At 37.0% G+C, this 16,572-nt stretch overlaps 1 protein-coding gene across 6 annotated transcripts in view; it reads right to left on the reverse strand.

The window, feature by feature from the left end:
- TCF12 (transcription factor 12) overlaps positions 1–16,572 on the reverse strand; it is a 452,598-nt gene that overhangs the window by 40,729 nt on the left and 395,297 nt on the right. For all 6 annotated transcript variants that reach the window (XM_006894508.1, XM_006894511.1, XM_006894510.1 and 3 more), the window contains one exon: positions 5,799–5,877. In XM_006894508.1, coding sequence (XP_006894570.1) covers positions 5,799–5,877 — 79 coding nt within the window. The remainder of the gene's footprint in view (positions 1–5,798; positions 5,878–16,572) is intronic.

Consider the following 16,572-nt stretch of genomic DNA (forward strand, 5'->3'; position numbering starts at 1 on the left):
ACCCACTTACTTCCCAGCTCCACCCTCCACCATAGTATTTTCGTAATTACCCACAAAATATACTATTTATTTTTAGAAGAACTGATGCGTTTGAGCAGTCGTGTTGGAAAAGAGTACTGAACATCTCATAGATGGCCAAAAGAACAAACAGATATGTCTTGGAGAGGGTGCAGTTGGAGTGCTCTTTGGAGACAAGAATGATGAGGCTTTGCCTCACATACTTTGGTCATGTTGCTAAAAGGGGCTGTTCCTTGGAGAGGGACATGTTGTTAGTAAGGGTGGAGGGTAGGAGAAGGATAGCAAGATCAATGACCAGGTAGACTGACACCGTGACTGTTGTAATGGGCTCATGTGTGCCATAAAATCTGAGGATAGCACAGGATCGAATAAAGTTCAGGTCTTTTGTTCACAGGATTGCTATGAGTGGTACTTAACTTGAAGGTACCCAACACCAATAACAAAAACAATAATTTTGAGAAATAGCATAGAAATTTTAGTGTTGCTTATTTTTTAACTTTAGAAAAGTGTCAAGGATAAAAAAAAAGTAAAGAGATAAAGGAGACAAATTAAGATTAGAATAAATAAAAATTTAAAAATAAAATGAAGAATTAACTTATCCATGTGCTGAGGAAAATGTGGCTCAGAGTTAAGGCACTGTACTGCCAACCTAAAGGTACATGGTTTGAATCCACCAGGTGCTTTTTGAGAGTAAGATGGGTAATCTCCTCCCATGTAATTTACTTACTGCTCTGAGAGCACACTGGAGGGTCAAGTATGGGTCTGTTACAACTCTATAGCACTCAGCAACAATCCTAAAATTGCTTTAAAATGGCAAAGACTGATCTAAAATCTTTACTATTTCATGACTGTGCTTTTGAAAGTAGCAGCTATTTACAGAAAATATAAAGACCATTGCATTTTATCTATGTAGATATATAAACTTCAGAGGAAATCTGAATTATATTCGAAATTTTAAGAGTTATTTAATTTTTCTCATATATTGTTAAGTTTTAAACTATATTACACTAGAGTTTTTGTTACAGGTCAATGTTATCACATGGAAGAAAATAAGATAATTTAAGACAATGGTGTATGCCATTTCATAAAAACCAAGGCCGTACACTTTAGCTTAACAGTATAGTTTAAATACTGAACAACCTAGTAATTATTTTCCTACCAGTCATATATATTTTGCACTGAACACAAATTTTCTTCAGAACCTAATTAAATTTCATAATTTATGTGCATAATGAGGTGATTTTATAAAAATGTCTAAACATAAAAATAAAAAAAAAATTAAGTACTTCATCAACTAAGAAATATTTTACCTCTAAGAAAAAAATACAATTGAGGATCAAGAGACTTCCTGCTAGACATACAAATAAATGTAACCTTAGAGAAACAACACAAATAAATGCAGATTATCTAAATTTGCTTATTAAAACAAAGGCTTGTAATGTAATTTAATAACTTAAAAGTAAGATATAGCATCTAGAAAAACTCAGCAACAATATGAAGAATTCACATAAAAATCAACCAGCCAAAATGTTACCAGTGACTTGAGTGAGTTCAACTCACTGTTATTGAGTTGCAACCAACTCACACCTGACCCTTCAGCAGGTTTTCATAAGAGGTTGCATAGAAGGGTATCTTTTTCCTGCAGAGCAGCTGGTGGAGTTGGGCTGACAGCACAACCTCCTGACCCACTAGGCCACTAGAGTTCCCTGAGCCAATTAGTGCTTTCTAAACTGAAAACCCACTTGAGGGTCAGCTATGAGCAATGAGCTATGGATCTGACTCGGCAATGAGACTATTATTTTTTTGAAACTATGATGTACAATTAAGAATTTCTTTATGATTAATCAGACTCTTCTGAAAAAGAATCCACCTAAATTATTTTAAAATCTCCTCCCCTACTTTCCCCTTAATATTTACAGTATCGTATTTTCTAATCATTTTACTCCCTAACCCCCCTCCTGTGTGGCTGGTCATCTAATGACAACAAACTGATCAAATTTCTTAAAGTGTACTTTATGAACAAATTGCTAAGTGTACTATATGCAACATTTTGTATTTAAACATTAAGAACTGTCAACATGAACCTACCTGCAAAAACAGGTCAATTTTGTGGCTCTTCATTAGCTTAGTGTTTGAGAATTACAAATGTGTGCCGAGTTACTCAGATACATTTGTTTTGACAGTGATAGAAAAAAAAAACTATGCTAATATCAATTCCCAAAATGTAATTCACCAGAGGGAAAACATATACCAAAATACTTTTGTTTCTTCATTGTAGACTAATTATTTATATACCTACACCTTTTTGGATACATTATAAAACGGGCTGTCCCACTGTAAAACACTTGGTTAAAATCAAACTCTAACACTGTTAAATCAAAGATTATGTAACCATTTCAGTATTCTATCTAATTTTGAGAGCCCCAATTTTATTTAGAAGAGCCTATCCTTGTCTAAAGTGACACAGGAGTATTTCTATTCTTAGAACTTGGGCTAAATCCTGATGTCTAAGTCATGGTGGTCATAGTTGGGTTGTGAACAACTGCCTTAGGTCCAATGCTAGCTGTCAAATCAGACATGAAAGTCATCTGATGCAAAAAGATTCATTAAACATGCAAGAGATGGTTCTTTTACTTATTTTGGATACTGTGTCTGCATATGGTGCCTTGAATTGATGACTTACCACCTCAACGTAGTAAAGGGAAGGCAGATAGACATATCTGATGGGGAATTTATTCTGTCCATGGATGAGTCTTAATCCTTTTCTTAATTTACTTTTTACAGGTGTAAAATTTACTGACAGGAATTTATTGACTCTGACTGTACAGTCCTACTTTTTAATCAGAGAAATTATTTTCCCCATCACTTGTTAATCCCTGTTTCTTGCACTCCCTTTCAACCACCAGTAATGGCTAAAAAAAATTTCTGGTCTCTGTACATTTGCTCTTTCTGTCTTCCTATCCAAGTTAGACCATACAATTTTTTTTTCCCTTTTGTGACTGACTTATTCACATGTCTCAGCACCCATTCACACTGCAGCATGTATCAAGACTTCATTTCTCTTACTCATGAGGCTGTGCACCTGTATACTAATCCTCACTTTTGCTGAGTCTGACCAACACTTGGCCATAAGGATTGGCCACAGACAGAAGGTAGTTTTTCATCCTAGATAACAGGACACCACCACATAAGGTAGGATATAATCATCATATACTATGTAGGAGCTCTAACTTGTTTGTTTTCTTTCAACTGTGTATGTTTTATCACTTATTGCTCCCCTTTCTACCTCTGCTCTGACGTTTGTGTGCATGTGTAGATAACAAGGGAAGACTAGATATAGGAGTTAGAATATACACGTGCATAAACCAGCCTCTTGATTTGCCTTTCTCAGCAGGAATTTATTAAAGTGTTTTTCTTTGATTATGCATGCTTTTTTGAAAAGCCTATTAATGCCTCCATTATACAACTGAATAGTCCATCGATATTCATCTATCACCTGATTTTAAAGGAAGAGAGAGTTCTCTGCCATTGAACATAAAATAATGATAGAGGATGAAATAGGAGATTTACTTTGGATCATTATTTTAAACAAAATGTCTACATTTTTGAGTATTTCACTGATGATCTTTCATAAAAGCTGAGTTTCTCTGCTGCCTACCTTCCTACCCACTGTTAACAAAAACCAAGGGATAGTTTTGTAGCTGACTTGCTAGGTACAGGAGGCAGTGAGATCATACAATCAAAATTAGTGTGGGCACCTGAGATGAGAAAGTCAGAGGCTGAGGCAAAAACTACACCGATCATTTTAGTAAAACTGTGCAAAGTGGGTGAGGGGAGGGTTAAAGTTACATCATTCTTCCTGTAATTTCAGCCTTCTGTTAAACAACAACTTTAAGTCAATGGGTCTTTCATAGTCCTGTCTATGTGGGGAACAGCTGTTCAACTTTTACTAGACAGCTGAAGCCACGGTGTCTGAGAAAGTGGCAGAACCCGCTAATAGCTGGAAGCAGCTGCCAGCAGTTCATCATCTCACACAGGAATGCTTCTTAGACTAATACACAAAGCACAGGTGACAGAAAGAGCCCTGATACTTAGTATCCTGATTTTCAGAGAGCCAGACAATGTAAAAAGGCTAAATCCAATAAATAAGTAAAATAAAAAGTCCTATGAGCATAACTAATGACTAGCTCAGGAAAAGAATAACTTCAGAAGTCAACTATGGCTGAAGGTCTATGGCAATTTACACAGCTGTCTATTGTCTTCTCCTTAGAAGGAATTAATTTCTTCTTTATGAGGCTCAGAAAAATTACAGCTTAGTTTAAGCTTTTAGAGTTTACCAAATAATAAACATAGTCCTTTCTCTTCATTAACTTCTCATACTCTAATTAGCCCCATATACACTAATGACAAATAAGTCTTAACAAATTTATACTTTGGAAAAGATCTATTGCTCAAAACAGATGTGGGGAGAAAAATTCCCATCAAATTGAAAAAGTAAAGCAGACCTGAACTGCTTATTTATCTTTACTAATAAAACTCACAAAGTCTGTAAATGTGGAGGTATTTTAACAGAAAAGTGGCATTATTCCAAAGGAAATAATGTTACAGAGACTGAGCGAGCAAGCAAGCGAGCTCGCTCGCGAGCTCTGATAGCCTTTGGAATTGTGGTGTTGTTAAAAAGCACTGAACATCCCATGGACTGCCAAAAGAACAAACAAATCTGGCTTGGAGGAAGGGTAACCAGGGTGCTCCTTAGAGGCAAGGATGGTGACATCCCTCATGTCATAGCTTTGGGCATGCTGTCAGGAGTTTCTAGTCCTTAGAAGACATCATGCTGGGAAAGGCAGAGAGTGATCGAAAGAGAGGCAGACCCTCAAGGAGAAGCACTGACACTGTGACTGCAGTAATGAGCATGTGGGAGATTGTGAGGATTGTGCAGGAGGGGACAAAGTTCTGATATAACTATAGTCAACATGATGGCACCTAACAACTGGCAGCCTCGCCTATAGGGAGTGTCACTGCTATCTCAAAGGCCATGCCTCTCTGGCAGTTTGAATCCACCGGAGGCTCTTGGGAGAGAGATGGGCAATCTCTTCCTGTGAGATATGTAACCTCAGAAACCAGCTGCAGGGTCAGCTATGAGTCAGTTCTAACTTGACAGAAACGAGTGTGTTTCTAGGTGAAAGCGTGTGTGTTTTATATAATAACTTAGTAAATCTATCAGAGGAAATGTTATTCACTACTAAGTCTTACACATGGTATCAAGTAAATGTGGACAGTAATAAAAATGTATTTCTAAATATGTCATTTCCCCGTATATTGTCAATACTTTCTTCTACAGCATTATTATTTTTTTTTTTAAATTTAGGTTATTTTTCATTTCAATGAACATCTACAGAGATTTTGGGATTCCATTCATTCATTGTACAGCATTATTTTATATTCATCTTGATTACCTAACCTTATTTTTATCCTGTTAGAACAATTACTTTTAGCAACCACTGCAAGCTGTTTTAGAAACAAAAGTACAAATGATTCTCATGCAATTCACAGCATCTCAAAAACCTGTTTGAAGGGTCAGCTATGAGCTGGTTCAACAATGAATTTCAATTAAAACCCAGTACATACTTCAGTATTTAAAAAGAGTGCATTAGGCAGACTTGCTGTATGTTTTTCTTAGTCAAAATATAAACGAATTTAATTGAAAAATAAATCCCTAATTATTTTCCAGTAGTACCAAGTATGTTATTAAGTAGTTTCTTAAGACAAAAAAATCTTACCTGTGAGAGGTGAGGGTGATCCAACTGGTGTTGATGGATTTGATGGGAAACTACTGCTGGTATGGTCAGGAGAATAAATCTAAGCAGAGAAAAGAGAGATACATGTCTTTCAAGAAACAACAAAGCCATAAACCCATTCATATGAAGCCATTTTTATAATTTAGGCTATCATGCCATGTCACTGAGAGTGAAAAATTATTTCATCAGTTTTGGGGTTTTTTTATTGTAGAAAGGATACAAAAGTACCAATTTAAAAACTAAGATTAAAATGTACCATGTAAAGGCTTAGTCTCTTAATTGTTAAAACAATTGTAAAAACAAATGAGAAAAAAATTACCAAAATCTGATAAACAATCTTTCTAGAATATACCCTCTAACCAAGTATTATCTTTTAAAAAGATTAATTATCATCTAGGATGGTTTATCTTTACAAACAGTTTATAAGTCAAAAGAATTTTTTTGATACATCTTACATGTCATTAAAAGAGTTAACCTAGACGCTTCAATGATTTAGATCCTCCCAGAAGAGCTGTGGGTGAGCATTAACATTACTGGTAAGTATATTCGTTTTCTCCTGGACACAAGAGCCTACTATTTGGTCCTAAAAGCCTTCTGAGGTCCCAACTCTTCTATGTCTTTGTTGTTAGAATTGACGGAAAAACCTCATAAGCAGTTCCTTACTTCACCTCTGCCTTGCATGTGGACTTCTGAGCTGTAAAACAACCCAGTGATAGATGGAATTTGCTCCAGGACTTAAGAACAATAAATGACATGGTTGAGACTCTACATCTTGTGGTTCTTAACCTTTATACTGTAATAGACAAAGTGCTAATCAATAGGCCTTTTATTGTAAGAACTACTTTCTCTCTGTAACTTGATTTGTGCCACTATTAGAGCCTCGCCTCTACTTGGAATATTATTGCTTTTTAATTTTTGACTCCTACTTTTAACTTGTTAAATAGGTGTCTTCTAGGCTGCAACACTTCCATGATACATCTTCAAGGATATGAACATGTACGGCTAAGCACAAATGATAACAGTGCATGTAAATTCCAAAATCAATCTCCACAATAGTCTACATGTTTCCTATTGCCAAAGGGGCCCTTTAGAGTAGTGAGAGAAGATCTTCACCCTGAAACCAACAGCGTCCCTTTTCAGCAGGAAGTAGCTAAGAGAATACGCCATCCCCTTTTCCTTATGAATCAGGGTGAAGTCTCTCTCAGGGAGGAGTGATAGGGAATGGCAAAGGACACACTGACAAAGGAGATTAATCAGAACCGGCTTTGACAAGCACTGTTGCAACTGGACAATTAAAACACTTTCAAGGGGGGGGGGGAAGAGGAACGAACTGGGGCGGGGAGGGTAGAGAAAATAGTGCAACAATGAATGAATGGAAACCCAAAATCTCTGTAAATGTTTGTGACAATTAATAAAATTTAATAAAAAACCCCCTTAACCTATTTTGATCACCTACATTTTAGACCATTCTGATGTCAAACAACATGGGGGTTATTAAAAACAAGCAAACAGACAAACAGACAAAACAACCCAAAGTTGCTCCCAAAGAATAATTTGTAAAATAAAAAAAAATGTCACCATTGAACAAAGTTAAAAAGTCCTGAAAATAGTTAAAAATTTCTTCCAAGATTATTTGTTGACTTCATCTCCCAAGAGGCCTATTTTGAAGATGACAATTTGGATGCATAAATTTCGTTATTTTGGCTAAAGATTTCCTTTCCATACTTTGTATTCAATTCATATTGCCAAAAAGTGACACAATATCTAAGAAGCCAGTCTTATCACTCTGACATCTCAATACAAAACTGAGGGGCTGACAAATCAACTTTTATAGATAATCTGTGGTCATATATTTTAAAAAGAAAAACTACATGTAGGGCAGAGTCATCCAATAGAAACAACTTTCTTCTAATTCACTTAGAGATCAAATGAATTGAAATAGACCTCAATTATGGTATACAGGAATTTCAACATTGCTCCTCAAGAATACAAATGCTGAAAAAGCTAGGTATTGAGCTAGGTCCTTTTTAAAAGATCACAGTAATTGCAAATAGCAATTATCAGAAACTGTTCTTTTGCTACACATCAGCATGTCAAATAGTATCCTATTACTAACCTGTCACAATTTTAAAAGCCTTTAAGCATTATTTCTCTAAATAGCCAAGTAGGATTTCAGTTTTGGAAAAGAAAAATTATTAGAAAGTTCCAAAGTCTCTCAAGGAGGACTTCAGTATGAAAAGCATTATGTCAGAGGACAGGAGACACTGGGTAGTGCAAATGGTTAACATGCTGAGCAGCTAACCTAAAGGTTGGAAATATGAATACATGAAGAGGCTTCTCATGAGACCTCAACATCTACCTCCAAACAAACAAAAAACTAGTCACTGAAAAATTCTGTAGAGCATAGTTACAGTCTGATATAGGAGTTGGAATCTGTTTGACAAGAAAAAACAAAACAAAAAACAAACCAACATTATAAGATCAGTATTATTACTCTTAAAATTGTTATCTTTTAAAAAGTTTAAGGGGGCTTGAGACCTGCATACAATACAGTGATCTACTTCAGCTCTGGCTAAATCTAGTCCAAAAGACCTCTTTAAGGTGTTTTTAAAAAGCAGTTGTCACTGAAAAAAATATGTTTTGGAAGAAGTACAGCCAGATTTCCTAGAAACAAAGATGATGAGATTCTGTCTCAATTTGTACAGGGATCACTCTCTGGAGGAGGAAATAATGCTTGGTAAGGGTTAGGGGGAAAAAAGGAAACCCTCAATTAAGACAGCCTGACACAATGATCACAAAAATGGATTCAAACAAAACAATGTTATGTGCTTGTAGAGTCACCTGCGACCCATAGCGACCCTATGAACAGTAGTTCTGAACCCTGCCCTCTCCTGAGCCAGACTCACGGACTGAGACACCTCTAACTGCCCCAATCACTGTATCAATTCATCTCATCTGTGGTCTTCCTCTCCTTCACTGTCCATCCACCCTTCTAAGCATGATGTCCTTCTTTACAGACCAGTCCCTCTTGGCCCATACAAAGTATGGGAGACAGAGCTTCAAAACCGTAGCCTCCAAGGAGAAACTTGGTTTCACTCTATCCGAGACAGACCTATTTGTTTTCTTGGTGGTCCATGGTATGTTTAAGACTCAGCCTTAGTCACCTGTCTAGCTCTTCGAAGCACAGCAAGTAACTGCAAAGACCATGGCCTGGATTAGGAGCATCAGTCTCTAGACTGACATTGTTGCTTTTCAGTACTCTGGAGAGATCCGTGACAACAGATTTTTCCAGTGCAATTTAGTCTTTTGATTTCTTGACTGTGGGTGCCAAGAGTGCTGATTGAGGAGCCGAACAAATAATTGTTAACAACCTCCGTCTCTTCTCCATCTATCATGGTGCTGCTAACTGGCCCAGTGGTGAGAATCTTTGTCTTCTTGATGTTGAGCTTCAATCCATATTGAAGACTACTGTCCTTGACCTTCTGTAGCAAGTACTTCAGGTCTGCCTCAGTTTCAGCAAGCAAGGTTGTGTCGTCTGCATAGCATAGGCTGCTGCTGAGTCTTCCTCCAATCCTGATGCGAAATTCCTCCTCATAAAGCTCAGCCTCCCAAATGATCTGTTTTGAATGAATATAGACTGAAAAGGTATGGAGACAGGAAGCATCTTGGACACACTCCCTTCCTAATTCTGAACCATGCAGAGTTTCCTTGCTCTGTCCTGAGGACTGCTGCCTGGTCCAAGTATAGGTCTTGCATAAGCACAATCAAGTGTTCTGAGATTCCCTTTCTCCTTAAGGTTAGCCACAATTTTCTGTGATCTATATAGTCAAATGCCTTTGCATCTCAAGTTAGAAATATCTAAACCCAAGTTAGCACCATCAACCCAAGCTTCTTAACTTTTCAACTTCTATTCTTCTGTATCTTTGAACTAGTTTAGGAATTCCACTCTCATGGTCATCAAATCAATTTCCCAGAAATAAGTCCATACATAGATGGTCAAGTATCTTTTAACAAGAGTATGAAATACTTCCAAAAAGAAAAGTAGAGTCTCTTTAACATGTCTTGATAAAATTAAGTACTCACATGCAGAGTAACAATCAATGCCTAGCATCCACTTTTTAAACAACATGCCTCTGGAAACTCTATGAACTTTGATAAATGTCAATAGTTAAAGAAAGTCTTCAAGCCTTTTGTTCACAGGGTCGCTATGAGTTGTGCTCGATGACAGCAATCAACAACAATAACTATACACAATTCAAAATGGATCAAAGACGTTAATTTGAATAGTGAAAGAAGAAAATTCACAGAAAACAGAGATAAAGCTGTGGGACCTAGGTTTTTCTGAAAGGAACAAGTAGCAAAACCCAAAATACACAAATGAGACTACTTAAAATAAATGACAGTCCTGTTCATCACAACGTTTTGTTAAAAAAAAGCAAAACAAAAAACCCCCAAATTTAAATCCTACAGAATAGAAGGAAATCTGTGGAAACCATATATTCAGTAGGGTGCTCTGGTGGCTTAGTGGTAAGAAGTTGTGCTGCAAACCCAAAGGCACTTGGTTTGACTCCATGAGCAGTTCCACAGGAAACAGATGAGTAATCTCCCCCAATTAAGATTTACTGTCTTTGGAAATCCACTGGTTTGAGTTGGTTCCAACTAGACAGTACATAATAAAAACAATATAAATTTAGAAGGAGTCTAATACAAAAAACTTCTAAAACATCTTTACAACAACAAAAATGATAAATATACACAAACACAATGGAATACTACCCAGTCATAAAGATTTATATTCCAATGCATGAGTAGATTATTGAAGTAAATACATAGAAACCAAAAGTAATTAGTCTTTAAAGGGTTGAGGGCATTGGTAGGAAATTCCCACCCCCTCTCAGTGTGCACGGAAGATATGTCAGTGGTGGTGGCATAATTTACGAAAAATTATGGACACACAGCCTGAAGGTGATGAATCACTGTCACTGCAGTGCACATGTCGAAGTTGATCAAATATGTGGTGTTGCTTATATACAGTACAATAATAATTTTTAAAATTTAAGTGTTTATTTTATACTGGTTTATTTACAAAGTTCATACACAAGTTTTCACACCAGATCTTTCTCATTGCCTTTACCCAACTCTCCCACAATACTAATCAGTTTTAAAAGTTCAATATGTTTGTGTCTGTTGATAATTCTTTTTCTACAAGTTTTTGGGATAGTGCAGCTCCTTTTCACTGCCATGATACTACACCAAGTCTTTTTATGAGTTGTGACTGGTCTATTTTGGTCTTTATATTTTTAGTTATTCTTGTTCCTTTCATCTCATACACAATGGCCTCAATGATTGTCCTAAATCACAGTTTTGAAGAGCTGAATGTCACATTCAGTATTTCCTGTTGCCTACTAAATAAAATAGCATGACATATAATATTTTCCGTAACATGGTGACAAGAGATATCTTTTTACCTTCTAACCTTATGTACCCTATTATCCAGCATTTTTTCCTTTTCCTGAACAGTTTGCCTTTTCAGAATGCCTGCTTCTAAACACCTTCCTGAGAGAATACTATACCACATCAAAGCTCGGCTCAAATGTCACCTTCCCATTTACAATTCCCTTATACTTTAAAATAACTTGTACTTTTCTTGGTCTTTTACGTCACTTTATATCCTAACATTATCATCATCTCTGCATCTGCCTTGACTGTAAGTTCTCTGAAGACAAGGGCATAATATTATCCAATTTCAAATCTATCACTTCTTGGTACTGTTTTGCACAAAGCATGCAATCAACAGTAGTTTTTCTTTTTTGAAAAAAGGGATGAAAATGCACTAAAGTTTGCTATCATACTTTTGTGATAAAACATAGGGATATTGTTATTTTATAATGAAGAAGTAATTCACAAATCAGTTTTTTGGCATCAGCTGTGAGAATGAGGACAGGAAATTCTCCCAGGTCTGGGGCTACCTGTGGCAACATTGTGCTGCCAGCTTAGGAAGGTACGGACTTTGCAGTGTAGATGTGAACTGTCAACCCCTATATTCCCTGACTATTCTGTCACCATAACTAAATCACCCCTTTATTTCCACTACTGGTGACAGCTCCTTTATCTCAACAGAGGAAGAAGTTACACATTAAAGTCATAAATGATCACCACATTCCAATGGCTGACTTGAAATACTCTGATGCTACGAAATGTAAATTATGAACCTTAAAAAAGTATCACTGTCTAAAAAAGGAACAGTATCAGCAAGATGTGTCAAATGAAAAACATAAAAGTCTGTTGTTTTCCCAAAAAGCATCCCCATTTACACTTCCCTACTCATCAGGATGGATGGTGAAGAGATTGAGATTGTTCACAGCTTCAGTTTGCTTGGCTCCACTCCACAGTCAACCAGTAGCAAGGAAATTAAAAGACGTATTCCAATCGGAAAGTCTGCTGTTAGGGACCTTTCCAAAGTTCTGAAGAGCAGTGGTGTGTCTCTGGAGAGTAAGGTGCGTCTGATACAGGCCAAGGTCTTTGCAATCACTTGTTAGGCATCAGAGAGTTGGACAAGACTAGGGAGGACAGAAGGAGAATTGATGCCTCCGAGCTGTGGTGCTGGAGAAGAGTACTGAGGGTACAATGGAATGCTAGGAAAACAAACAGATTCATCATGGAGAGGGTTAAACTGGGCTGCTCCTTGGAGGCAAGGATTCTGAGGCTTCATCTAACATACTTTGGATATGTTGTAAGGAGGGACCAGTCCTTGGGAGAGGGACATCATGCTTGGGAAGGTGGAGGGACAGCACAGGAGAGAAAGGCCCTATGAGGTGGATTGATTCAGTGACTACGGTAATCAGGATGGGTGTATCAGAGACGGTGCGATTGGCACAGGAAAGAAAAGAGTTTAGGGCTATTAAACACAGGGTCGCTATGAGTTGTGACTTGATGGCACATAACAACAACAACAACAACAACAACAACTTACCCATTACATTCACTGGCTCTACTTTGTCAATCAGAACAAATGATAGATTCATTATAAAAATTTTTCCTAACAAGGGAGCTCTGGTGGGCTAGTGGCAAGAAGCTGCACTGCAATCCCAGAGGTATGTGGTTCAAATCCACCAGATACTCTGCTGGAGAAGGAGGGATAATCTCCTCCTGTACCAGTCAGATCTGATTTGATGGTATATGCACAAAAAAAATTATAAAAATTTAAAAAAAAAAATTCTCCTAACCTTGGTTTGGTCCAACAAAGTTGCATGATTTCTCTGGTTCCCTTTATTTTATGTAAAAAGCAGTGTGTGTGGGAAGGACAGGAAGTGCAATACAATATTAAAAAAAAGACATGATAATATAGTCTTTTGGATCACAGATCATTTTATACAACTTTGTCTAATTAATCTATTACCAAGTCATATACACAACATATGATTCTGCTAAATTTTTGTGTTGTTATTTAGGACATTCTAAACACAAGACTTTATTTGGTAAAGAATATTCAAAGTAAAGCATTTTTTTTTTTTTAAAAACCAACTCTCTGGCCTTTCAGAACTCCAACACTGGTGTTTAAAAAGAAAAAGAAATAACAAAAAAAAAAAATGGGTGGGGTGTGATTTAGTGTCTAGCGTATAAACCCTACAAACAAAGTAAGAATTCAATCTGCATGCTAGTCCATGGTCCTCATACTGTTAAATGACCAATGATGAATAACTCCCAGTACCTTCTGCCAGGCTTAAACGGTAATATGCCTCATTTTACTGCAACAAATGAGGCTCCTCCTCCTATCAGTCATGGTCTATTCCAATCAGCAGGGTGCCAATAAGCCAGAGGCTAATGAAAAGGGTTTCAGACAAAAAAGAAACAACAGAGAGCTTCCAAACCCAACCCTGAAGCTGTGAGCCCAATTTTTTTAAACACTACAGTGCACATTTCAGTTAATCTTTATTATGCTAATGTTATTGAGTGTAAGGAACAAAGAAACATTTTATGAATAACTTTTAAAACATCAACTTCCCTGAATTTTCTTTTCTTTTGTTAGAGACTACTGACCATTTAACTATACAGATTAGAACACATGCATACACACACATACACACACCCTTGCTCTGAGGTAGAAATCAAAACATAAATTATCACAAAGAAGCCTGATATAATCAACAAAGTTAAACAGTCCTCCTGTTTGATCTCCTCTAAATTAAAGACCAAGTGTTTTGATATGGTATTAGGCAGTGAAATAAACCAGATGTTTCTTCCTCTATATAACTCTCCATGGGCACAATCTTAAAGGGTTACTGTCTGGCAAATGTTCAGGGAAACATTAGAAATGGCACGAATACCCAGATTTTCCTTTCCTTCTATCTACCCTACTTCATTATCTAAACTAATGCATAATCCACAGGGCTTTGGGAACTTTGTGTAAATACTTTCATGTACAATTCTCTTTCTTGCTATCCTGAGATTAAGACTACAATTATCCAAGCTTAAACCTAAAATAAAGGAACCTTTGCAAATGTATTATCTGGCCTTACATGTTTAATCACACAGCATTCTGTGTGCTCTTTAATACATAAACTGAAGAACAAAGGTTGCACCCTCTGATGTTTCACACATGAAAGACCTTCTAAGACATACATTAGACAATTGGGGAGCTAGAAAGAAGTTCTACTGACAACAGCATGATGCTTCTCCATCTAAAACTAGATGCATTATTAAAAATACCACATTTTAATAAACTTAAAATGTCAAGAAAGTCATGGTAACTATGTCCAAAGATCTGTAACATCTAACATAAAATGCTGATATGCATGTCGATACTCAAGTTTAATCCTCATTAAGTTCCTTCTTATCTCTTTTAATCCTTCCTACCCCCAGACAATGTAATGTTTTTGTTTCTGGGTACATTTTCAGAGCTATACTAAGCATATTATTAAAGTGAATGTGAGTTTGTGATGGGAGCTAGAGAAAGAATGCATTTTGGGGAAGGAGACTAGGCTTGGGGAAGGGGCAGCAGATGGATTGAAGGAAAGGATTTCAAGTGTGCAGACTACGGCACGCAGTGACGGAGCAGATGGAATGCATCATCGTCAGCTATGACAGACATGATTTATGGAATGACCTGGCTGCTCCTGCCTAGTAACAACATAGGATGACAGAGCTGTTTCCATGACAACTTAAGCCCACCCACTAAATAGATTAAACATTTCTTTTCTGGCTTCCATTCACAATGAATTCAGATTTTCTTTTCCAAATGCCAACCTGGCTCTTGCGCTAGTCAAAATATGGGGGAATATTTTAGGATTAGAAGGTAGCTGAAAACGAGCTTGGAGGGTAACTGAGAGCACAGTAAATTCTTGTCTGTCTAATGCTAATAGGTGTTAGGCACTATATTAAGCTAAGGTTCTTTCAAAAGTTTTCATAAAGTAAGAGAAATACAGAGCTTTGAGGGTAGGTGTGGAAAAAAAGCCCACCAAGTGCCGGCTCTATTTAAAAAGACTGCCTAGTTTAGATTCAAATGTTCTCTGTCTTTCTGTAAGTGAAACAGGGAGCTCTGGTGGCCTAGTCCATACGAAATTTTGCTGCTATAACCCACAGGCTTCCCCCTCATGAATCCACCTCAGGAGAAAGATAGGGAGCTTCCTCTGTGATTTACAGCCGCAGGAACCCAATGGAGGTTAGCTATGAGTATATGCCAACTCAATGGCAATGAGTTTTTATTTAAAAAAGTATCTTTTATGGGTTCCCCCAGAACCAGCAAACAAAATACAGAAAGCCAATTAAGTACCTAGGAGTCACTTAGACATTATATTATAGGCAAACTCCATAGCTATTGCAAGTTCATTCCAGACTAAAAATGGAATGTTGAAAAAGGAATAAAGTGTTACAACATTTTTTTTCCTTTTCCCAGCACATAAGAAAGGATATCTGGTGGCTTAGTGGTAAAAAACTGTGCTGCAATCCCAAAGGCACGTGGTTTGAATCCAACAGCTGCTGTACAGAAAGATGGGCAATCTCCCGTATGAAGGTCAGTTATGGGGTGGTTCTGACTCAATGGCAAAACCCACCAACAACAAAGTGAAACATAATGTCAAAGTGTGCAATGTGTCATGTGCAGGGCTGTTGACCAAATGGTCAGTGTCTGAATTCACCGGCCATTCCATAGGAGAAAGATAGGCAGTCTTCTCTCAGAAGATTTACATAGGAAACAGAATGATGAGTCACTGAGTCAGACTCACTTAACGGCAACATTCTTATCTTTATTAACTAAATGCTAAAGCATTTTGAAAGTTTGAAATATTACTGAAATGTGATAGAAAAAGTGAGCACACGCTGTTGAAAAGATGGTGCAAACAGCCTTGCTCCACACAGGATTTTCACAAACCTTCTATCTGTGAAAAAAGCAATTATCTGTGACGTGTAATAAATTAATAGCATAATTTTCTTTCTAAAAGAGAGGCTTTTGATAACTCCACATAAAGGTGAGACAATGCTCTTTAATCTTTATAGATACTGGAAAACAACAATCATTGCTCTTTCTGGAAGCAGAGTAGTGGTTAAGAGCACAGAGGGTGGAGCTAGTCAGGTTGGAACTCAATATACATGTGGCCTTACACTTACTGATTTTGTGTCCCAAGGGCAAGCTACTTAATCTTTCTGAGCTCAAGTTATTTAAAGGTTTAAACCTCAGTTCCTCAAATATAATGTGAGGTAAATGTGACATTCACAAGGTTTTCTTGAGGTCTAAACGAAAAAGGACACATAAGCGCTT

Source organism: Elephantulus edwardii, unplaced genomic scaffold (genome assembly GCF_000299155.1).
Source record: "Elephantulus edwardii isolate Elephantulus edwardi_28Jun2011 unplaced genomic scaffold, EleEdw1.0 scaffold00145, whole genome shotgun sequence".
NCBI lineage: Eukaryota > Metazoa > Chordata > Mammalia > Macroscelidea > Macroscelididae > Elephantulus > Elephantulus edwardii.